The following is a 15,013-nucleotide window of genomic DNA, read 5'->3' as shown; positions in this document are numbered from 1 at the left end:
GCGAAAAAAAATAGAATCACGTCATTCGTTTATTCAAAAGATAATTTTTTTTCTAGTTTCTTTTCTTTTTCTCTTTCGACCGGAAAAAAAATTAAACAGTAGCAGAGTTATTATACTATATCGGAGTGTGTTTTGTGATGCATAGTTAAAAACCGAAATATAAAAGAAATTATTATTACAAATGAGAGAGGAGGAATAATAGACACTTGATTTGATATGGCAAATGGGGGGGAATGTATAAAAACAAATAGAAAGTGACAGATGAAGACACACGATTTGAAACAGTTTTCAAGAGCCAACCTGCGCAAATATTAGCGTCAAATTGTGAATTATAACTCTTCTTCATTCAAAAACAAACATTTGGCCCGTAAGTCGTCAAGTTTTCAATTTTGTTTTTTAGTGCGAGAATATTCAATTGACGACTGGGACTATTTATAATTTTAAAAAAAGAAAATAATACTCTTTTCTTCTTTCTTTCATGGACGGTTCCGCGATATGTACAACACACGATTCGCTCAATTACTTTTCAGCTTAATTTGTGTTTTAATATGTAAAAAGAGGGATTGGAATATTTAAAAATAGATTGGTTGATGGGGACAGACTTTGAAGATTTCCGCGTTGGGTTTGTGTTGAAAAAATAAACAGTTTCTTAAGTTATTTACAATTCAACAGTTTTTTTGATCGAGCAAAAAAATGAAAATGAAAATGGACTTTTTTCCTTTGAAAATATTTCAAAGAAAATCTGACCAATGGACTGCACATGCATTCGTTTTCAAAGTACTTGATAGTTTCATTTTTTTTTGAGTTTGATATTAACACAGATACCTATTGTCCCTATATAATTAGCTGAATGTTAACTGCTGCCGTCGTTGCTGCTCAGACTTTAGATCCTGTCAAAGGAGCCGGTCTGCTGGGGTTATTTTGGCTGCCGCTTCCGTAGGTGGATGCACCATAAACCGATTCCCGTTGAGATGCCCGTCCTTGATTGCTTCCGTATTCTGCAAGTTAAAATAATCCATTCATATTCAAGTGTATCAAAGAAGATGATGAAATTCCGAAATAACAGAAGTAGACGTACCATGACCAGTGCTGTTTCTATCAGGGCGCCGGAAAAATGTTGTATCATCGCCCTGCACGGTGGGTGGGCGACGATTTCCCGATTGTTGTTGTTGCTGAGGTCTGAGAAAGTCATTAAAAAACACAGACATTTCGTTAGTTTATTGCACAAAGGGAAAAATCGGAAACGTGTGTGTGCAATATTACTTGTAAGGTGGTCCGCTCAATGCGACCTTGTGACCAGCAATGTGAAGACTTTCATACTCGAAATAGTTGGAGACGGGCCGATCGGCACCCGACCAACCATTTCCACCCGGTGGGCTCATCCGCGTCTCGCGAGCCGATCGCTGCGAGTGATAGTGCTGCTGACGCCGACTGCAAAAACAAACAAATGAAAATGAATTAATACAAATTCCAATCAACATTTAATTTAAAAAACAAAATGTCTACCGAAATAAAAACTAATAAAACCAAATAAAACTGGGGACCATGCAAAATCATAAACGAAAAATAAAAATGCAGGCGACGGATGCGGCGAATTCAAACCAACCGAAGAAAATAATCAACTCGCGCTACTTTTGTTTGTTTGGAAATGTTGTTGATTTCTTACATGACTTGTCCCTGTTCAACTTTGAGTCTTTGATGACGGACCAATTCCTGCATTTCACGAATCTGAACCGGGTTCAAATTGCCATTTCTTTTCGTAGCCAAAATAGAAAACCCCCAATCAAATCACAAAACCGTTAGTTACATGTTGGTCGAGTTAAATATTAGTGGAGACACGAACAACAATAACACGTTCATTGCAAACGATCTTAAATTCAAAGAAGTTCTGTGAAATTGAAAATAAAGATATTTACTTGAGTTGAAATTCGTCGTAATTGTTGTTGTAGTTGGACGTGGAGGAAGGCACGGCCGGAATGGGCATAAGAGTATTGGGTTCGCCGACAGCTGCCCGGCTACGGGGTTTCCTCACGTCGTTGTAAGGGTCGTAACTGGCCGAGCGTCCGTGTATGATTTCCGGCACATTCTTATTATTTGACCTAACCAAAACAAGTCAAGGGAAAAAGAAAAAGAAAAAACGTTAAAATGTCATTTCCATCGTCTGCAATTTGAATATTTTTCATACTCGAACTGTTCCGTCGGCGTGTGAGTCGACTGTCTTTGTTGTTCGGCGTGCCGTTTTTGGTGCTGGGCGCGCAGCTGATGCAGCCTCTGCGAGCGGTCACCAGTTGTTGCTGAATTCCCTTGTTGCTGTTGTTGCTGCTGCTGTTGTTGCTTCTGCTGGTGATCGTGAGCGGCGGCGGCCTGGCGTTGTTGCTGATCCATCAACCGTAAATAATGATGTTGTATTCTCTTCTGTTCATCTTGGGCGGCCTGTAAAAAGAATAAGAGAAAAGAATCGAACAATCAAATAAAAGAATAAAAACCAGAAATTCTAAAGCCAGAACAAACAACCGTTAGATGGCAACAGCAAATGGACTAGAAACGGGGCCACTAATTTCTTCCGCAACGGGAAAATAAACATTACGATCGAAATGGTTTACAACTCACAAAAATTCTTCGATTACAAGCCTATGCTCTATAGCTAGAAAAAAGAAAACTGATTTTCCCAAAGTGAAATCGTGTGTCTTTCACAATGTCGCTTGTGTGCACTTGAAAAAACCACAATATCCCGTCATTCAATTATTCCAACCCTCCTCTCTCTCGCGTAGAAAAAAATAGAAAATAAATAAAAAGCCGCAAATCCTGTGTACACGAACTTTGGCTCCCTGTGAACGCGTGGGAGTCCCATGAATTAAATGCGTAAAAAGTCGAGACTCGCTTTTAATCGAACATCATTATTCGACGAAACAATCGAGCGTCGGTGAAATGTTTCCGGTGAATCACTTGTTGTTTTCCCCCCTCTCCTTTTAGACGTCACATAAGGCGAGATGACGTCAACCCAAACTTCTTCTTTGTCCTCAATCATCCGCACGAATTTGAGTTTTTTGCAATTTACCTGGCGAGCGACGGCGATGGCCATTTGGCGTCCGAGCTCTGCACGGTCACGTTCATCGGGCGGAAGAGTTCGTCTGAGGACGTGATGGCGGTCCACTTCGCTCACGGCAGACGACCTGCCGATGCTTCCGGAATGACCGGAAGAAGATCTCCGCTCGCTCTGGTGGTGATGGTGAGATTGGTTTCCGGACGAAGGCATAATCATGTGGCCGCCGGCCATGGAATGATGACCCGAAACTGTCGGATCCGATCCGGATGACTGATGACCGGATTCTGGACTGGCTGGTGCGGATTTGCGGTGCTTGCCGAAGCGGAACATGGAGCCCAGGCCTTTCAAAAGGAGTCCGGCCGCGTTGGCGTTCTTCTTTTTGCTCTTGCGCGTCTCGTTCTTGTTGTTCAACATGGGAATTCCGATGTCCGATGGAGAGCGTGGCGGTGGCATCATTTCATTCACCTCAACTTCCAACGCTTCGTCCACTAAATCGCAAAGAGAAAATAAATAGAGAAATTAAAAAAAAAAGAATGTTCCAGTCTACTAGTCCGGAATAAATCCCGAAAGTTTCACGAAATTTTCAATGGACATTAAAACATTAGTCTGGTAAAACGCTTCCGGGTTGCTTACGTGTCTCCATGGGCTCTTTGTTGGTGCCGTCAGTTGGCTGGCCCGACTCGTCGTAGCTGCGATCGACAGCCGCTCGGAAACTTTCATTGCAGCCGCGTCCTCGAACCACCCGGATGGCCGTCGGCCGGTGATAGCCGTAGCAACCGATTTGAGGCTCCTCCTCCTGCATCTGGATCTCCTGGACGACCGTCTGGAGCGACTCCAAACTCGACGATTTCTTCAACCCCAAAGTCGGGCCGATGTCCCTTGAAGAGTTTCTTGAAGGCGGGTCAACCGGACGGACGAAAAGCGGCCGGCTATTCTCCTGCGACTTGTCTGATTCACGCACATTTAAAAAATCCACAACGGTTATCATTATTTAAATTTAAAAAAATGGCAAAATTGAAAAAAAATAAAATAAAAATAAAAACCGGATCAAACCGGCAACCAAAAAAGAAACGGAATAAAAAGCGTTACACCCAGCGCGATGCGATAAATAAAAATAAAAAACCGAGCAAGCATAATAAAACAAAGAGAGGTGCACACACACACGAGCAAGCGGCAATTGCGTTACGTACATGGAGGTAGCAGCGGCGGCCGTCTTTGGCCTTGTTGAAGGGATAGGACAGGTGACGGAGCGATTAGGGGAAGGGATTCCACCGAAGAGACACGAGAACGTTGATGCTGATGATAATGATCCGTCATCATCATCATCATGGATGGGGCCACAGAGAGGCGACTACCCCGATCAACCGTGCCCGCAACCCCCCGGCGATTCGCTATTTTAACCAAAATCCAATTCCAATCCAGATAAGGCCAAACAGAGGGTGGGAAAAAAGAAATTTCAGTCGAGGTTAGTCTCTTGGTTAATTTGCGTGTGCAGAAAAGGAGAGAGAGAGAGAGAAAGTGAAAAAAAAAGATTTATCGCAATTAATCCGCAATAATGAACTTCTCCGGGTAATTCCGCAATTTCAAATGACTTTGACCTTCACGAAAAGTTCATTATTTTACAGAAAAAATGTTTTTAAAATATAAGTCACCAGTAAAAAGAAAGTTCAATGACAGAAGGAGACCGAGAAGGGGGGCCATTAAAAGAAAGTTAAGGGACAGCAGCAACAACAGCAACAACATGACAGACACACACACACACCTGTAGCCACACCACCAACACCCCCAACAACATCGTTGGGTTGATAAAGATTGGGACTGGATCGGTGATAGGTGGGTGAGCTGAGGTAATCCTTCTCCAGACGCGAAACCAAAGGATGGGCGTGACGACGCTTGACAGCGCGACGGATCACCCGACCTGAGTCACCCACACAACAACACGCCAGAGGACACGCAATGTTTCCATTTCAAGTCGGAGGAGTTGAGGGTTGTGGTAGGAGAGGGTAGACGAGAGAGAGAAAAAAGAACAAAATTCGAAGGTTCACGGTTAGGATGAGATTATTATCTAAATGTCTAAATGAATGTTATTTTGTTATTTCTCGTTACGTGGAAAAGCATCAAAAGGAGAAAAAAAGGTGAGAGAGTTAAATAAGCCGAAAGTAGTTAATATTATTCCCGATAAAAAAAAGTACGCCGACAAAAGAAGAAGCTTTTAGCCTATCACCAAATACACGGAGCGTCCAGGTGAGAATTTGTGAAATTAATGTCATTTTTATTTTACCTGATGGAGGCATGTTCTCTTTCACTGCGGATGTTTGCGGTTGTTGTTGTTGTTGTTGCTGTTCGCTTTCGGGCTGGGTCTGTTTCTGACGTTCTCTTTCCTCCCTGTAGAATTCAATAAAAATATTTCCGACGTGTTAAAACCGTATCGAGTCCCGTACGCTTCTAATTGTGTAATAATCATCGTTTTGGTCGTCTTGGTGACAATAGGAAAAAAGAGGAAAATAAAATCGCGTTGGTTCTTCTACCGACCTGAGTTTCTTATTCCTTTGATAAGTGTCCGTGTTCTTGGCGTCCAGCGAGGCGTGCCGTTTTTCCGACATGCTCTGACGACCAAACTGGTCGCGAGAAAAGCCGGGAGCGTTCGGGTCCGTGTCCAAAGAAGTCCTTCAAAAAAAGAAAAAAAAGAACAAAGAAAAAAACAAAACAATGAAATGACAAATAAAAAGAATTTCCCAAAACAATCAAAACAAAAAATAAAACGTGACGTACTGGCTGGTGTAGGTGGGCGCTTCCGAATCGCTGGGACGTCCATCGGATCGCATGGATGTTTCCGACAGGGGACTCTGGGGCGGTTGTGGCTGCTCGGCATTGGGCCACGGTCGGTCGCGTCCATCCGTTGGTCCAGAGCGTTGACCACCGGGACCACGAATGTTATTATTGGAATGTTGTTGTTGCTGCTGCCAAGGCAAGTTCATGGTCGTATCCGGTGTAGAGGCCACTGAGGAACCGTTGGACGTCGACATCATCATCATAGAGGGTGGGCGTGGCCTCGACTGCGGCAGGTAATCACCGTCGATCGAAACCACCTCGCCCGGCGTCAAATGGACCGTTGGGCTGTTTTGCGAATGCTGCTTCCGCCCTGGACCCTGCTGCACTACGCTCGTCTGGTGCCCACCGTTCGATTTCGACGAACTCATCAAAGTTTCCTGCAACTGTGTCGTGTTCCACGTTTCGTGCGTGGCCTTCAAAAATAAAACCAAAACAAAATTCAATCAATTCAAATTCAACTGGGGAAAAATCAAAAGTTGAAACTTACCCGGTAGTAACTCTCGTTGCGGAGATCAGAGGAGATTCCGGAGAGTCGATTGTCTTTCATGAGATTTCTCTCACGACTGTCTGATCCACTTCCGCTGACAAAAATGACGGTGGAACCGGATTGGTCGCTACTGCCTCCGGAATGATCGTAACTGCCGGAGCTGTCGCCCCCGTTGCCGCCCAGTCGAACCGTTCCGTTCACCGTGTCGTCCTGCGACTGCCCTTCCAGCGTCACTTCACGATCCTTGAGCGCGTGCATTTTGCGGGCAACCGTCAGGGTGATGTGCCCGGGCTTAGGACCCTCCTGGTGGACGGCTCGCCTCAATCCTTCCATCGCTTCCGTGTTGGATCGCCCCTGCAGAGAGACGCCGTTGACGTGAAGGAGCTGGTCGTTGGTGCAGAGCCGGCCGTCCCTGGAAGCGGCTCCTCCGTGCAGGACCGACTTGATGAAGATGCCCAGGTCGCTGGTGCCATTTCCCGATGACGACGTCGTCTTGCCTTTGACTGAAATGCCGAGGCCGGCCTTTTCCGTGTCGTGGACGGGAATGTCGAGTGTGAGGATCTCGCGCTGCTTCCAGGGCAGGAGCAGCAGACTCTCTTCGCTGGCCCTGCTGATGGATTTCATCTGCCGGGGCAATTTGGGACTCGTCTGCTGAGTTTGAGTCGACGATTGAAGCTGAGACGATTGAATTTGTTGATTTTGCAATTGGTTCGACTGTTGGATTTCTTCTTCCGTTTCCTGTCGGGAAATTAGGAGACGGGCGACACCACCGCTGGGAATGTTGCGCAAAAGGCTAACCACCTCGCTCTGAGTCTTGCCCGTCATTTCCACGCCGTTGACCTCCAAAAGTCGATCACCGGAGCGCAGTCGGCCATCCTCAATCGCGGCACCTGCAAAATATTACAACATTTTTTTAAAAGTCAAATTGATTGCCATTCCAAAAAAGAACAACAGGGAGGATTCCAGGAAAGAAAAGAAGGTTGGAAAACAACCTGGGAAAAAACGGAATTTGACATTTCTGAGCCAAGTCAAGAAAAACGAACGACAAAACGAACCTCTGGGTAAGATATTCTTGATGTAAATGGGGCAAAGCCCTCCAGCCGGATTGTCACGCGTCGTGACACTAAAGCCGAGTCCTTCATGGCCTTTCGTCAGCTCCAAATCCAGTTTTTTGCCGATTTTCCTCGTGCTGACAGTCATGAGGGCGTTGCTGGCTCGGCCCGTTCCAGGGACGACGGCCGGTGTCTTGCGAGTTGGCGACACGGCGGCTACACGGGAAGGGGGCGCCTGTTGTTGTTGAGTCTGTATTAGTTGCGGCTGTTGCTGTTGTTGTTGCGTCATTTCATCCAACTGATCCGACGCCGGGCCGCGATTCACTTCTCCGTTCGATTTGACTATCCGCAAACGAAGGTCACGACTCTGATTTTCCCAAATGAAGAAATAACAAAATAAAAATAATAATTCGATGAGGGTCTTCATTTTGGGAATGAACCCGTTTTTATGGATCGTGACTGGCGGCCTGATTAAGTAGACAATCAAGGTCAACTCAGAGAGAGAGGGGGGGAGGGGAGGGCAGGCAGATAAGCAATCGAAACGATAACAAAAATGCCAGGGCCAACAGCTAACAGCTGGGCGAGAAATCGTTCAGGAAAAAAAAGGAAAAGTTTTGCATTTTTTGGTAGTTTACAAAATCAAATGGCCGGAACGACCTTTTCGGAATGTGGCGGGAGGAGGAACAAAAACAGAAACAGCTGAGACAAACGAGATTGGCAAAAATGAGATAAGAGAAAAAGAAATATACCTGGAGGGCGTTGCGGAAGAGCTCCTGAGCTCGGTGGAAAGGCACGTCCTTGAGCGGATGCGAATTGATCTCGACGATGCGGTCGTGAACGGCGATGCGTCCGTCCCGGTAAATCCGGCCGCCGGGCTCGACGCCCTGCACCAATAGGCCCAATTCGTTACCCAGGGGCGAGTAATCGGGAACGACGTGGATGCCCAGCGGTTGGCCGCCTTCATTAGGCAACACCACCAGTTGAGTTGTTGCCAATTGGGACTGCATGTTGTTGTTGCTGCTGCTGTTGTTAAGGTGGTGCGGCTGGTAGAGGTGGTGATGGCCGTCGCTGAGCGGAATCGATTCACTGGTGGCGCCCACCGGTTCCCGTCTGAGGCTGCGGGTCCTCCGGTGCATCGTCTCCTCATAATCGGGCGGAGTAGTTGCGGTCGGCGTAGCCACCCCCGTCGGAGCCGTTGCGGCGGAAAGTAAGGCATTGTCGGCCGCTTCAGCCCACCGATATCCAGCATTGTTATGGCTTCCGCCGTTGGCGGCGCTGCCAACGCCTCCGCCAAAAATTTGCATCGAGACGCGAGCGCCGGATCGAGCGAACCGCGGGCCGGACGGGTGGCGTCGTACGACTTCCAAGTCACGTTCCTCGCAGTCGGAATCCGATGTGGGATCCACAATGGGGGCTGCCGACCACCTCTGCTCATGTGGCCATATGGTATTGACCCACATAATGTACAACAAAAGATAAACAAACAAACAAACGAAAAATAAATAAAATAAAATTCCAAACTGCAATTCACTGACACCGGATCAAACCGGTGCACAAAGATAATTCACACACAGAGAAAACTTTCAAGGATTATTATTATGATTGCCATTTTTTATCGAGAAGAGAAAAGAAGCTCCAAGGCTTTTTTTCTCTTTCTGTTTTTGGCCAGTAGAAAAACAGAAAAAATCGATTGGATTTTTGGAGCTTTCTCCTGGAAAAAAAGGACTCCCAGTTTGGTCATGTGTGTTACGTTACCTTGTAGTCTCTGCTGTTGGAGGTGGTAGGTGGCATGTCTGCGTGGTGGTGGAGGTGATGGCCGGTGGAGGCTGAAGAAGATGAGGAGCCTGTGGTGTTTGGCGCGGTAGACGGAGCGTCGGGACTGATGCGATTGAGAGCCGGCTCTGATCCGCGTCTGACCTGCAGGTGTAGGTGATCGACCATGAGACCCGTGGCCGCTTCTTGGCCTGTGACCTCAATGTCCTTTCGACTGGCTGGATGACTGCTGCCGACGACGCCGTAGCCGTGGTGATGGAGACCGAAATCGGTCGGCGAAGGTGAACCGGAGTTGGAACTGGCCGAAGTGCCGTCACCTCGCAGATTCATCAATCCGATCCGCGGGCCGAGCACCAAGGGGACACCCAGGGAAGGCTCGTCCAATTCAGATCCGCTGCCACCACCACCGCCGCCACCATTGGAAAGGCAAGCGGCCAACTGTTCCCGATCGTCGACGACATCGGCCAGTCGGTCATCCGGATCTAGAATGGCACCATCCGATGATCGAAGAGCCGCTACAGAAATGGCAGCATCATTTGACTGAAAAAAAAACGGGAAAAACGAGAAAATGAAACACAAATGATGATATTCCATCTTCTTCTTCTTCGTCTTTTCCTTCTCATTAGACATTCAGAAATGTCAAAGCACCAAAAAGGGAGCGGTCGGCCAATGGCTTTCTCTCCCTACAGCCACAGACACGTACATACAACTCTCTCCATCCCTCACCACCACCCAAAAAACAACAACATATAGTCGAGCGAATAGAAGAAAAACGCGAGAAATGAATTCAGCCGGCCACAAGAAATCGTGCATGGGAATAGACGACGACGACGTGTCTTGTTTTGTGTTTTCTTTTTTACCAGGTGCTTGTAGACGCCGTTGGATAAGCCAGAAGTGGCGTCGTCGAAAATGTCTAGAGAATCGCAACTATCCAACTGGTAGGATTGAACGCGATGGGAGAATAATCTGCACGGGAAATAATGAACCAGTTGAACTGCTCGACTGTTACAACTTTTGTAAGCCATTGCCAAACACACACACACAACCGTTTTCTTTCACATCTTTCTCCTCCTGTTTCTACCGTTGCGTCTGTGCTGTAGAATATCCTCGGGTCACAAGCGAACGCACACACAAAGAAACGAATAAAGAAAGAAAACGGTCCCGACAACTTTTTTTTTTTTCGGTTGGGTCGCAACGCACCCGGTAACTCACGAACGACGACTGAGAACGGACAATCAGGAAAATTTCTACATGTACTGTGTGATAGTCAATGGTGGCCGTGTGTGTGTGTGGGGAGCTGGGGGGCACCTGATAACAGGCAAAAAAGGGCGGGCAATGTCCGGTTTTCCAGAATAAAATAAAATACAAAACAACAAACGGAAAATGAGGCTCTGCCAACTCCACCCCTCGGGATGGACAAACTTTTCGTTTGAAAATTTACTTCTAAAAAGAAATAAACTATTGCCATCTTTGACAGTGTGACCTAATAGGGGAAAGAAAAAAGTCCAAGTATTTGATTTACAAACACACACACCAAAACGTCAGAGAATATTTCTTATTTTGGCAGGAGAAAGAAAAAAAGGAAAATACGTGACATACAATCATGATGAAGACAATGGCGGCCGCCAGGTGACACACAACACTCGGATGGTGGTAATAGTAAGGGGATTAAAGCTGGTCGATTGGATAAACTCCAACGCAAAGTGTCAAAAGTCGATTAGCCATCGGAATTTTGAATGTCAGCAGGAAATCGCGGACGGGAAAAGAAAAATGGAACGAAAGAATTCTGCCCAGTCTGATAAAAAAAACACTATGGGCGTGTTTTTATGGTTCCTCTAATGACACAACAACAAACACACGACACCACACGTTGGTCAGAGTCACAATTTCGGTACAGGTACTGAAAAACGGACGGGAGTCAAAAATACACCCAACTGGCGGTGAGTGCGGTAGGGGAAGCACTCAGCAGCCAACTAAACCAGAGACTGTTTTTTTTTTTTTTACTTGTTTTGAAAGGGGGAAATGTCTTGCATGAGCTGCCAACCAGAACCCCACCAACTATCCAAGGCAAACATCAAATGAAGAAGAAAGAAAAAAAAACAACATTTTCAGACCGGAATGGAACATTTTTCCACCTTTCCATCTCCTCCCCCGTCTTTTACGAACAAAAACAATGCGCCGCCGCCATCTAGCGGTCAAATTACCAACTCGTTCAATCTTTTTCGCAACTGTCAAAAATTTTCAAAAAAATGTCAACAACTTTCCGGTAAACAATTCCTTTTTTCTCCCACTAAACTAGTAATCCATCCGTCTTCCTCCAACTGACATTATCGCATAGAAATAAACTAGCCGTTCAAGTGATCCAACAGGTTTCCTTCTGTCGCACGTTTTTCTTTTGTAAAACCTGCGCGTTATCTGGGTCACGTCCACAAACATCCAAGTTCAGACGTCAGACGCCATAGTTGTCAATATTGAATGATTCCAGAGCACTACTACTATCGTATCTAGCAAACTTTCCCGGTATCAGTAACAAAACTCTGCGTCAATATTTGACGGTCGATAATTCCTGATGCCAAAGAACAAACAACTCCAAAATTAGTATTAAACTTAAATGAATATCGTCGTGACACAACCGTCTCCAGAGTAAGATCCTGTTTCTGAGAAAATAAAAGAAGCAAAAACATGATTTGACCACTGGGAATTTGGTGCCTGGGAAAAAGATGTTGTTGCCACACAACTTCAAGATGAAGAAGAAAGTGGTTTCTTTTTCGCAGGAAATGTGCTTCACATTTCGACATTGAAATGTGACCTTTATGGCCGTCCTTTTAAAAGTGGCAGACATTTTTACTCGTTATACTTTTCCTTTTTTTCTCATCCTGCCTACGGATGACTGTTATACACACACACACAACAGCTGTGTGTTTCACTCGAAAACGTCAAACGTTTCCAAAAAAGTGGGCGGATGAGGTCAAGAGGCCATACGAGAAGAGGAAATGGCGCTGTTTGCCACTCGACTCTTTTTTCATCTCATAAAGATAAAATGAATCAATCAATACGGCAATTAAATCTTGGAGACATAAGCCGGACGGAGGGTAACAAAAGGGCTTATCGATCGACTCCTAACTGGGAAACCTTACATCATCACGAACGGGCTTTTTGACGGTTTGTGTATCTCGTCATGTCAATCCCCCCCGGTACACATAGACACACGACCGGAAAAATCGATCGGTGACATCATCATCCCGTCTCGATTTTCAAACGACACGCGGTGACTCCCCAGTGTCAATCGAGGGAGAAAAATGGGGGAAAAAAGTAAAAGTGTGCGCACGTTTCTTTTCTTCTTTTCTAAATAATAAAAGAAGAAGAAGAAAATAGTCTCAAATATCGTCCACACAGTCTGACACCAGTGCAAACTTCCCCTCTGGGTAAAATTCCCCAACGGTCGTTCTTCTTCTTCTCTGCTCTTATTATACAATTTCCCCCCCACCCTCAACTCGACTACGAGGGTGGCAGATGCATTACGAATCAAAAGGGGCCTAGAGACACATCACGGCAGCTGTTGCTCTATACCACCCCTTGTACTATAGTCGCTTTTATCTGATGAACAGGAGAGCTGCTGCTGCAACACATCACGACGGTATAGTGGCACGCGACCGTTGGAGAGTCAACACTTTTTACGAAAAATAGCAAAAGTAGTCCGCTACCATAGAGTTGTACCGCTGGGATAGGGGACCGACAACAACAACAACACAAGCCAGCCGTGAATATTGGGTTCCTTCTTTTTTTTTGTTCCTGAGAAAATAAAAACGGTGGCGATAGAATCCGTGCGTGGGCATATCCGCGTATTGCTACACACTCCCGTATAATGTTTGTCGGGTTGCATCCAGCCTGAAAGCTAACGTACGATGACGAGGAAAGAAATTCCGACAGCATTTTGTTTTTTGGAGAAAAACCGCAATGGAAGGTCGTTTGAATGCACGTTCTTCTTCACCCCCCTTCTTGTCGTTAACGAAAAATCTTGAATGAAATGAACGGCCGTGCTGGACCGACGGGAACTACACTTACACGCCTCGACGAAAAGCAGAAAAATAAATACCCGTTTCCTATTTCGATTACTTGGCTTCCTCCCCAACACCACCACCCCAAACGAGAAACAGCAAACGAGTGAAAATAACTAGAAAAATGGCTTGCCCATTAGTCACTTCACCTATCTAAGGAATGCAAAACAGTTATTAATGACCAAAGTCCAAATTTGGCAAAGGGTTGACTTGCACTTTGTCCACCACTCAGACAATGTGGAGCACCAAGATTTCAGCACAAGATAAGATAAAACGAATGAATGGAAATACCTTGTTGGATGCCTTTCTGTATCTCGTCACAGCCTGGCTGATGAGATCTCTGACCAAAATGTCTCCATTGCCACAAGGAACCACCACGCTGACAGGTCCAAAGCAAACAGTGACTTTCATGACGAAGAACTGCTGCTGCTGCTGATGTTTGTGTTAATCTAAATGAACATTTGGCCCGATAATGTAAACCAAACTTGCTGAGCACTGAGGGAAGAGAGCAGATCGGTCCACAACAGTCAGCAACCACCTCACTGTTGATACTGACGGTCTTCCTGTAAGAGAAACAAAGTTGTCAGCATCTCCTGGAACACACACACTAACACCGAAGGAGGCAAACTTCCAAACTGAGACTCGAAATGCAAGACAAGAAACTAACTCAAAAAGAAACTTGGGTTGAGGGAGGAGAAAAAAAAGTAAAGAAAAAGGACTCGAGACGTGTGCGATCTTTTCCCTGGGAAATTCGTTTCGAATTACAAGAGTCGAACTGGGGTTTCATACCCAGCCATCATTGACAGGAGGGAGGGGAAAAAAAGGAGGGGGAACCACGATGGGGGGACGAGTTGCACTGCTTTTTCTACCAAGGGGGGGGGGGGGTTAACAATTACACAAAAGAAGAAAAATACGAAATATCTAAATATATAATATCTCACACAAACTATTAGTACGGGTCCCGGACGAAGTTTACTTCACAAGACAGACGTCGGTTGAACTGAACATCACGATTCACAATGGGGCTCTACAGCAGCACACAACCCAGTTCTTCTTTTTTTTTCCGTTTTTTTCTTCTCCCAGTAAATATATCTCGTTAAACTGTTTCGTAGTTGGGAGAGAGAGAGAGAAAGCGCTGCTGTGTGTGTGTGTGCCTTATAAAACTGCTGCTGTTGTTCGGCAACCGACACGACGAATAACACTGGAGGGCTTGCCTAGGTGGTTGTGAAGCATAAAGGTGGGAAGACCGCCGCCGCCGTCAGCGCCATCTACCAGTAGGAATGTCGACTCGACGTAATAACGCAACACCTGTGATTTCTCCAAACAACATTTCCACTGCTGCTATGTACTAAAAATGGAAGAGAAAATAAAAATACCGCTTACAAAATCACACATACACACACACACACAGGCGGGTAATTGACTTTATCTGCAAGGGGCATCAAATTTCAATCGGCGATTTGGGAATCCATGGGTAAACGACGTTATCTCTAACTGGAATGTGTGGGTTTTTATCGGCTAGCTCTTCTGCCAGGAGGAACACACACAATGAATAGTTTTACATAATCCACACACACACAAGGAGAATCTAACGCGCCAGTCTGGCTGCTACAATCTTCACACCCGTGAGAAAAATCAATGATGAATGATGGATGAAGTACATCCTACATGAACTCGTCTTATATATTCCAGAATAAAAGAAGAAAATAACAAACTCTAATTAACGAGATCTACACAGCAGCCAGCTGGTCCTGTTTTAAATTTC

At 45.7% G+C, this 15,013-nt stretch overlaps 1 protein-coding gene across 11 annotated transcripts; it reads right to left on the bottom strand.

The window, feature by feature from the left end:
* Positions 1-11: 11 nt before the first annotated feature.
* On the bottom strand, positions 12-14,476 carry LOC124202974 (partitioning defective 3 homolog). 11 transcript variants are annotated; one of them, XM_046599508.1, is made up of 19 exons: positions 14,190-14,465; positions 13,540-13,811; positions 9,173-9,730; positions 8,167-8,844; positions 7,421-7,784; positions 6,366-7,255; positions 5,819-6,291; positions 5,579-5,713; positions 5,328-5,431; positions 4,809-4,964; positions 4,237-4,437; positions 3,680-3,994; positions 3,059-3,534; positions 2,186-2,433; positions 1,917-2,099; positions 1,667-1,753; positions 1,264-1,431; positions 1,079-1,179; positions 159-998 (listed from the first exon to the last, which is right to left on the bottom strand). In XM_046599508.1, exons 2-19 carry the CDS (start codon positions 13,657-13,659, stop codon positions 877-879), a joined length of 5,379 nt encoding a protein of 1,792 aa, XP_046455464.1. In that variant the 5' UTR covers positions 13,660-13,811; positions 14,190-14,465; the 3' UTR covers positions 159-876. The 11 variants fall into 11 exon arrangements, with proteins under 11 accessions (XP_046455465.1, XP_046455472.1, XP_046455468.1 ...); XM_046599511.1 differs by lacking the exons at positions 13,540-13,811; positions 14,190-14,465 and adding an exon at positions 10,790-13,428; XM_046599507.1 differs by lacking the exons at positions 13,540-13,811; positions 14,190-14,465 and adding an exon at positions 10,051-10,673.
* Between the last annotated feature and the right edge of the window lie 537 nt (positions 14,477-15,013).

This window comes from Daphnia pulex, chromosome 9 (assembly GCF_021134715.1).
Source record: "Daphnia pulex isolate KAP4 chromosome 9, ASM2113471v1".
Lineage (NCBI taxonomy): Eukaryota > Metazoa > Arthropoda > Branchiopoda > Diplostraca > Daphniidae > Daphnia > Daphnia pulex.
Note: the sequence above shows the minus strand (reverse complement) of the source record. Positions and strands in the feature narration are given on the sequence as shown.

What these genes read in the sequence shown, in the direction of transcription:
- LOC124202974 (XM_046599507.1), bottom strand. Translation starts at nt 10,215, where the DNA reads ATGGCTTACAAAAGTTGTAACAGTCGAGCAGTTCAACTGGTTCATTAT. An exon ending in CCATCGCCGTCGCTCGCCAG is followed by an intron (nt 2,434 to 3,058) that starts GTAAATTGCAAA and finishes TTCTTTTTACAG; the next exon opens with GCCGCCCAAGATGAACAGAA. An exon ending in TACGACGAATTTCAACTCAA is followed by an intron (nt 1,754 to 1,916) that starts GTAAATATCTTT and finishes GGCTACGAAAAG; the next exon opens with AAATGGCAATTTGAACCCGG.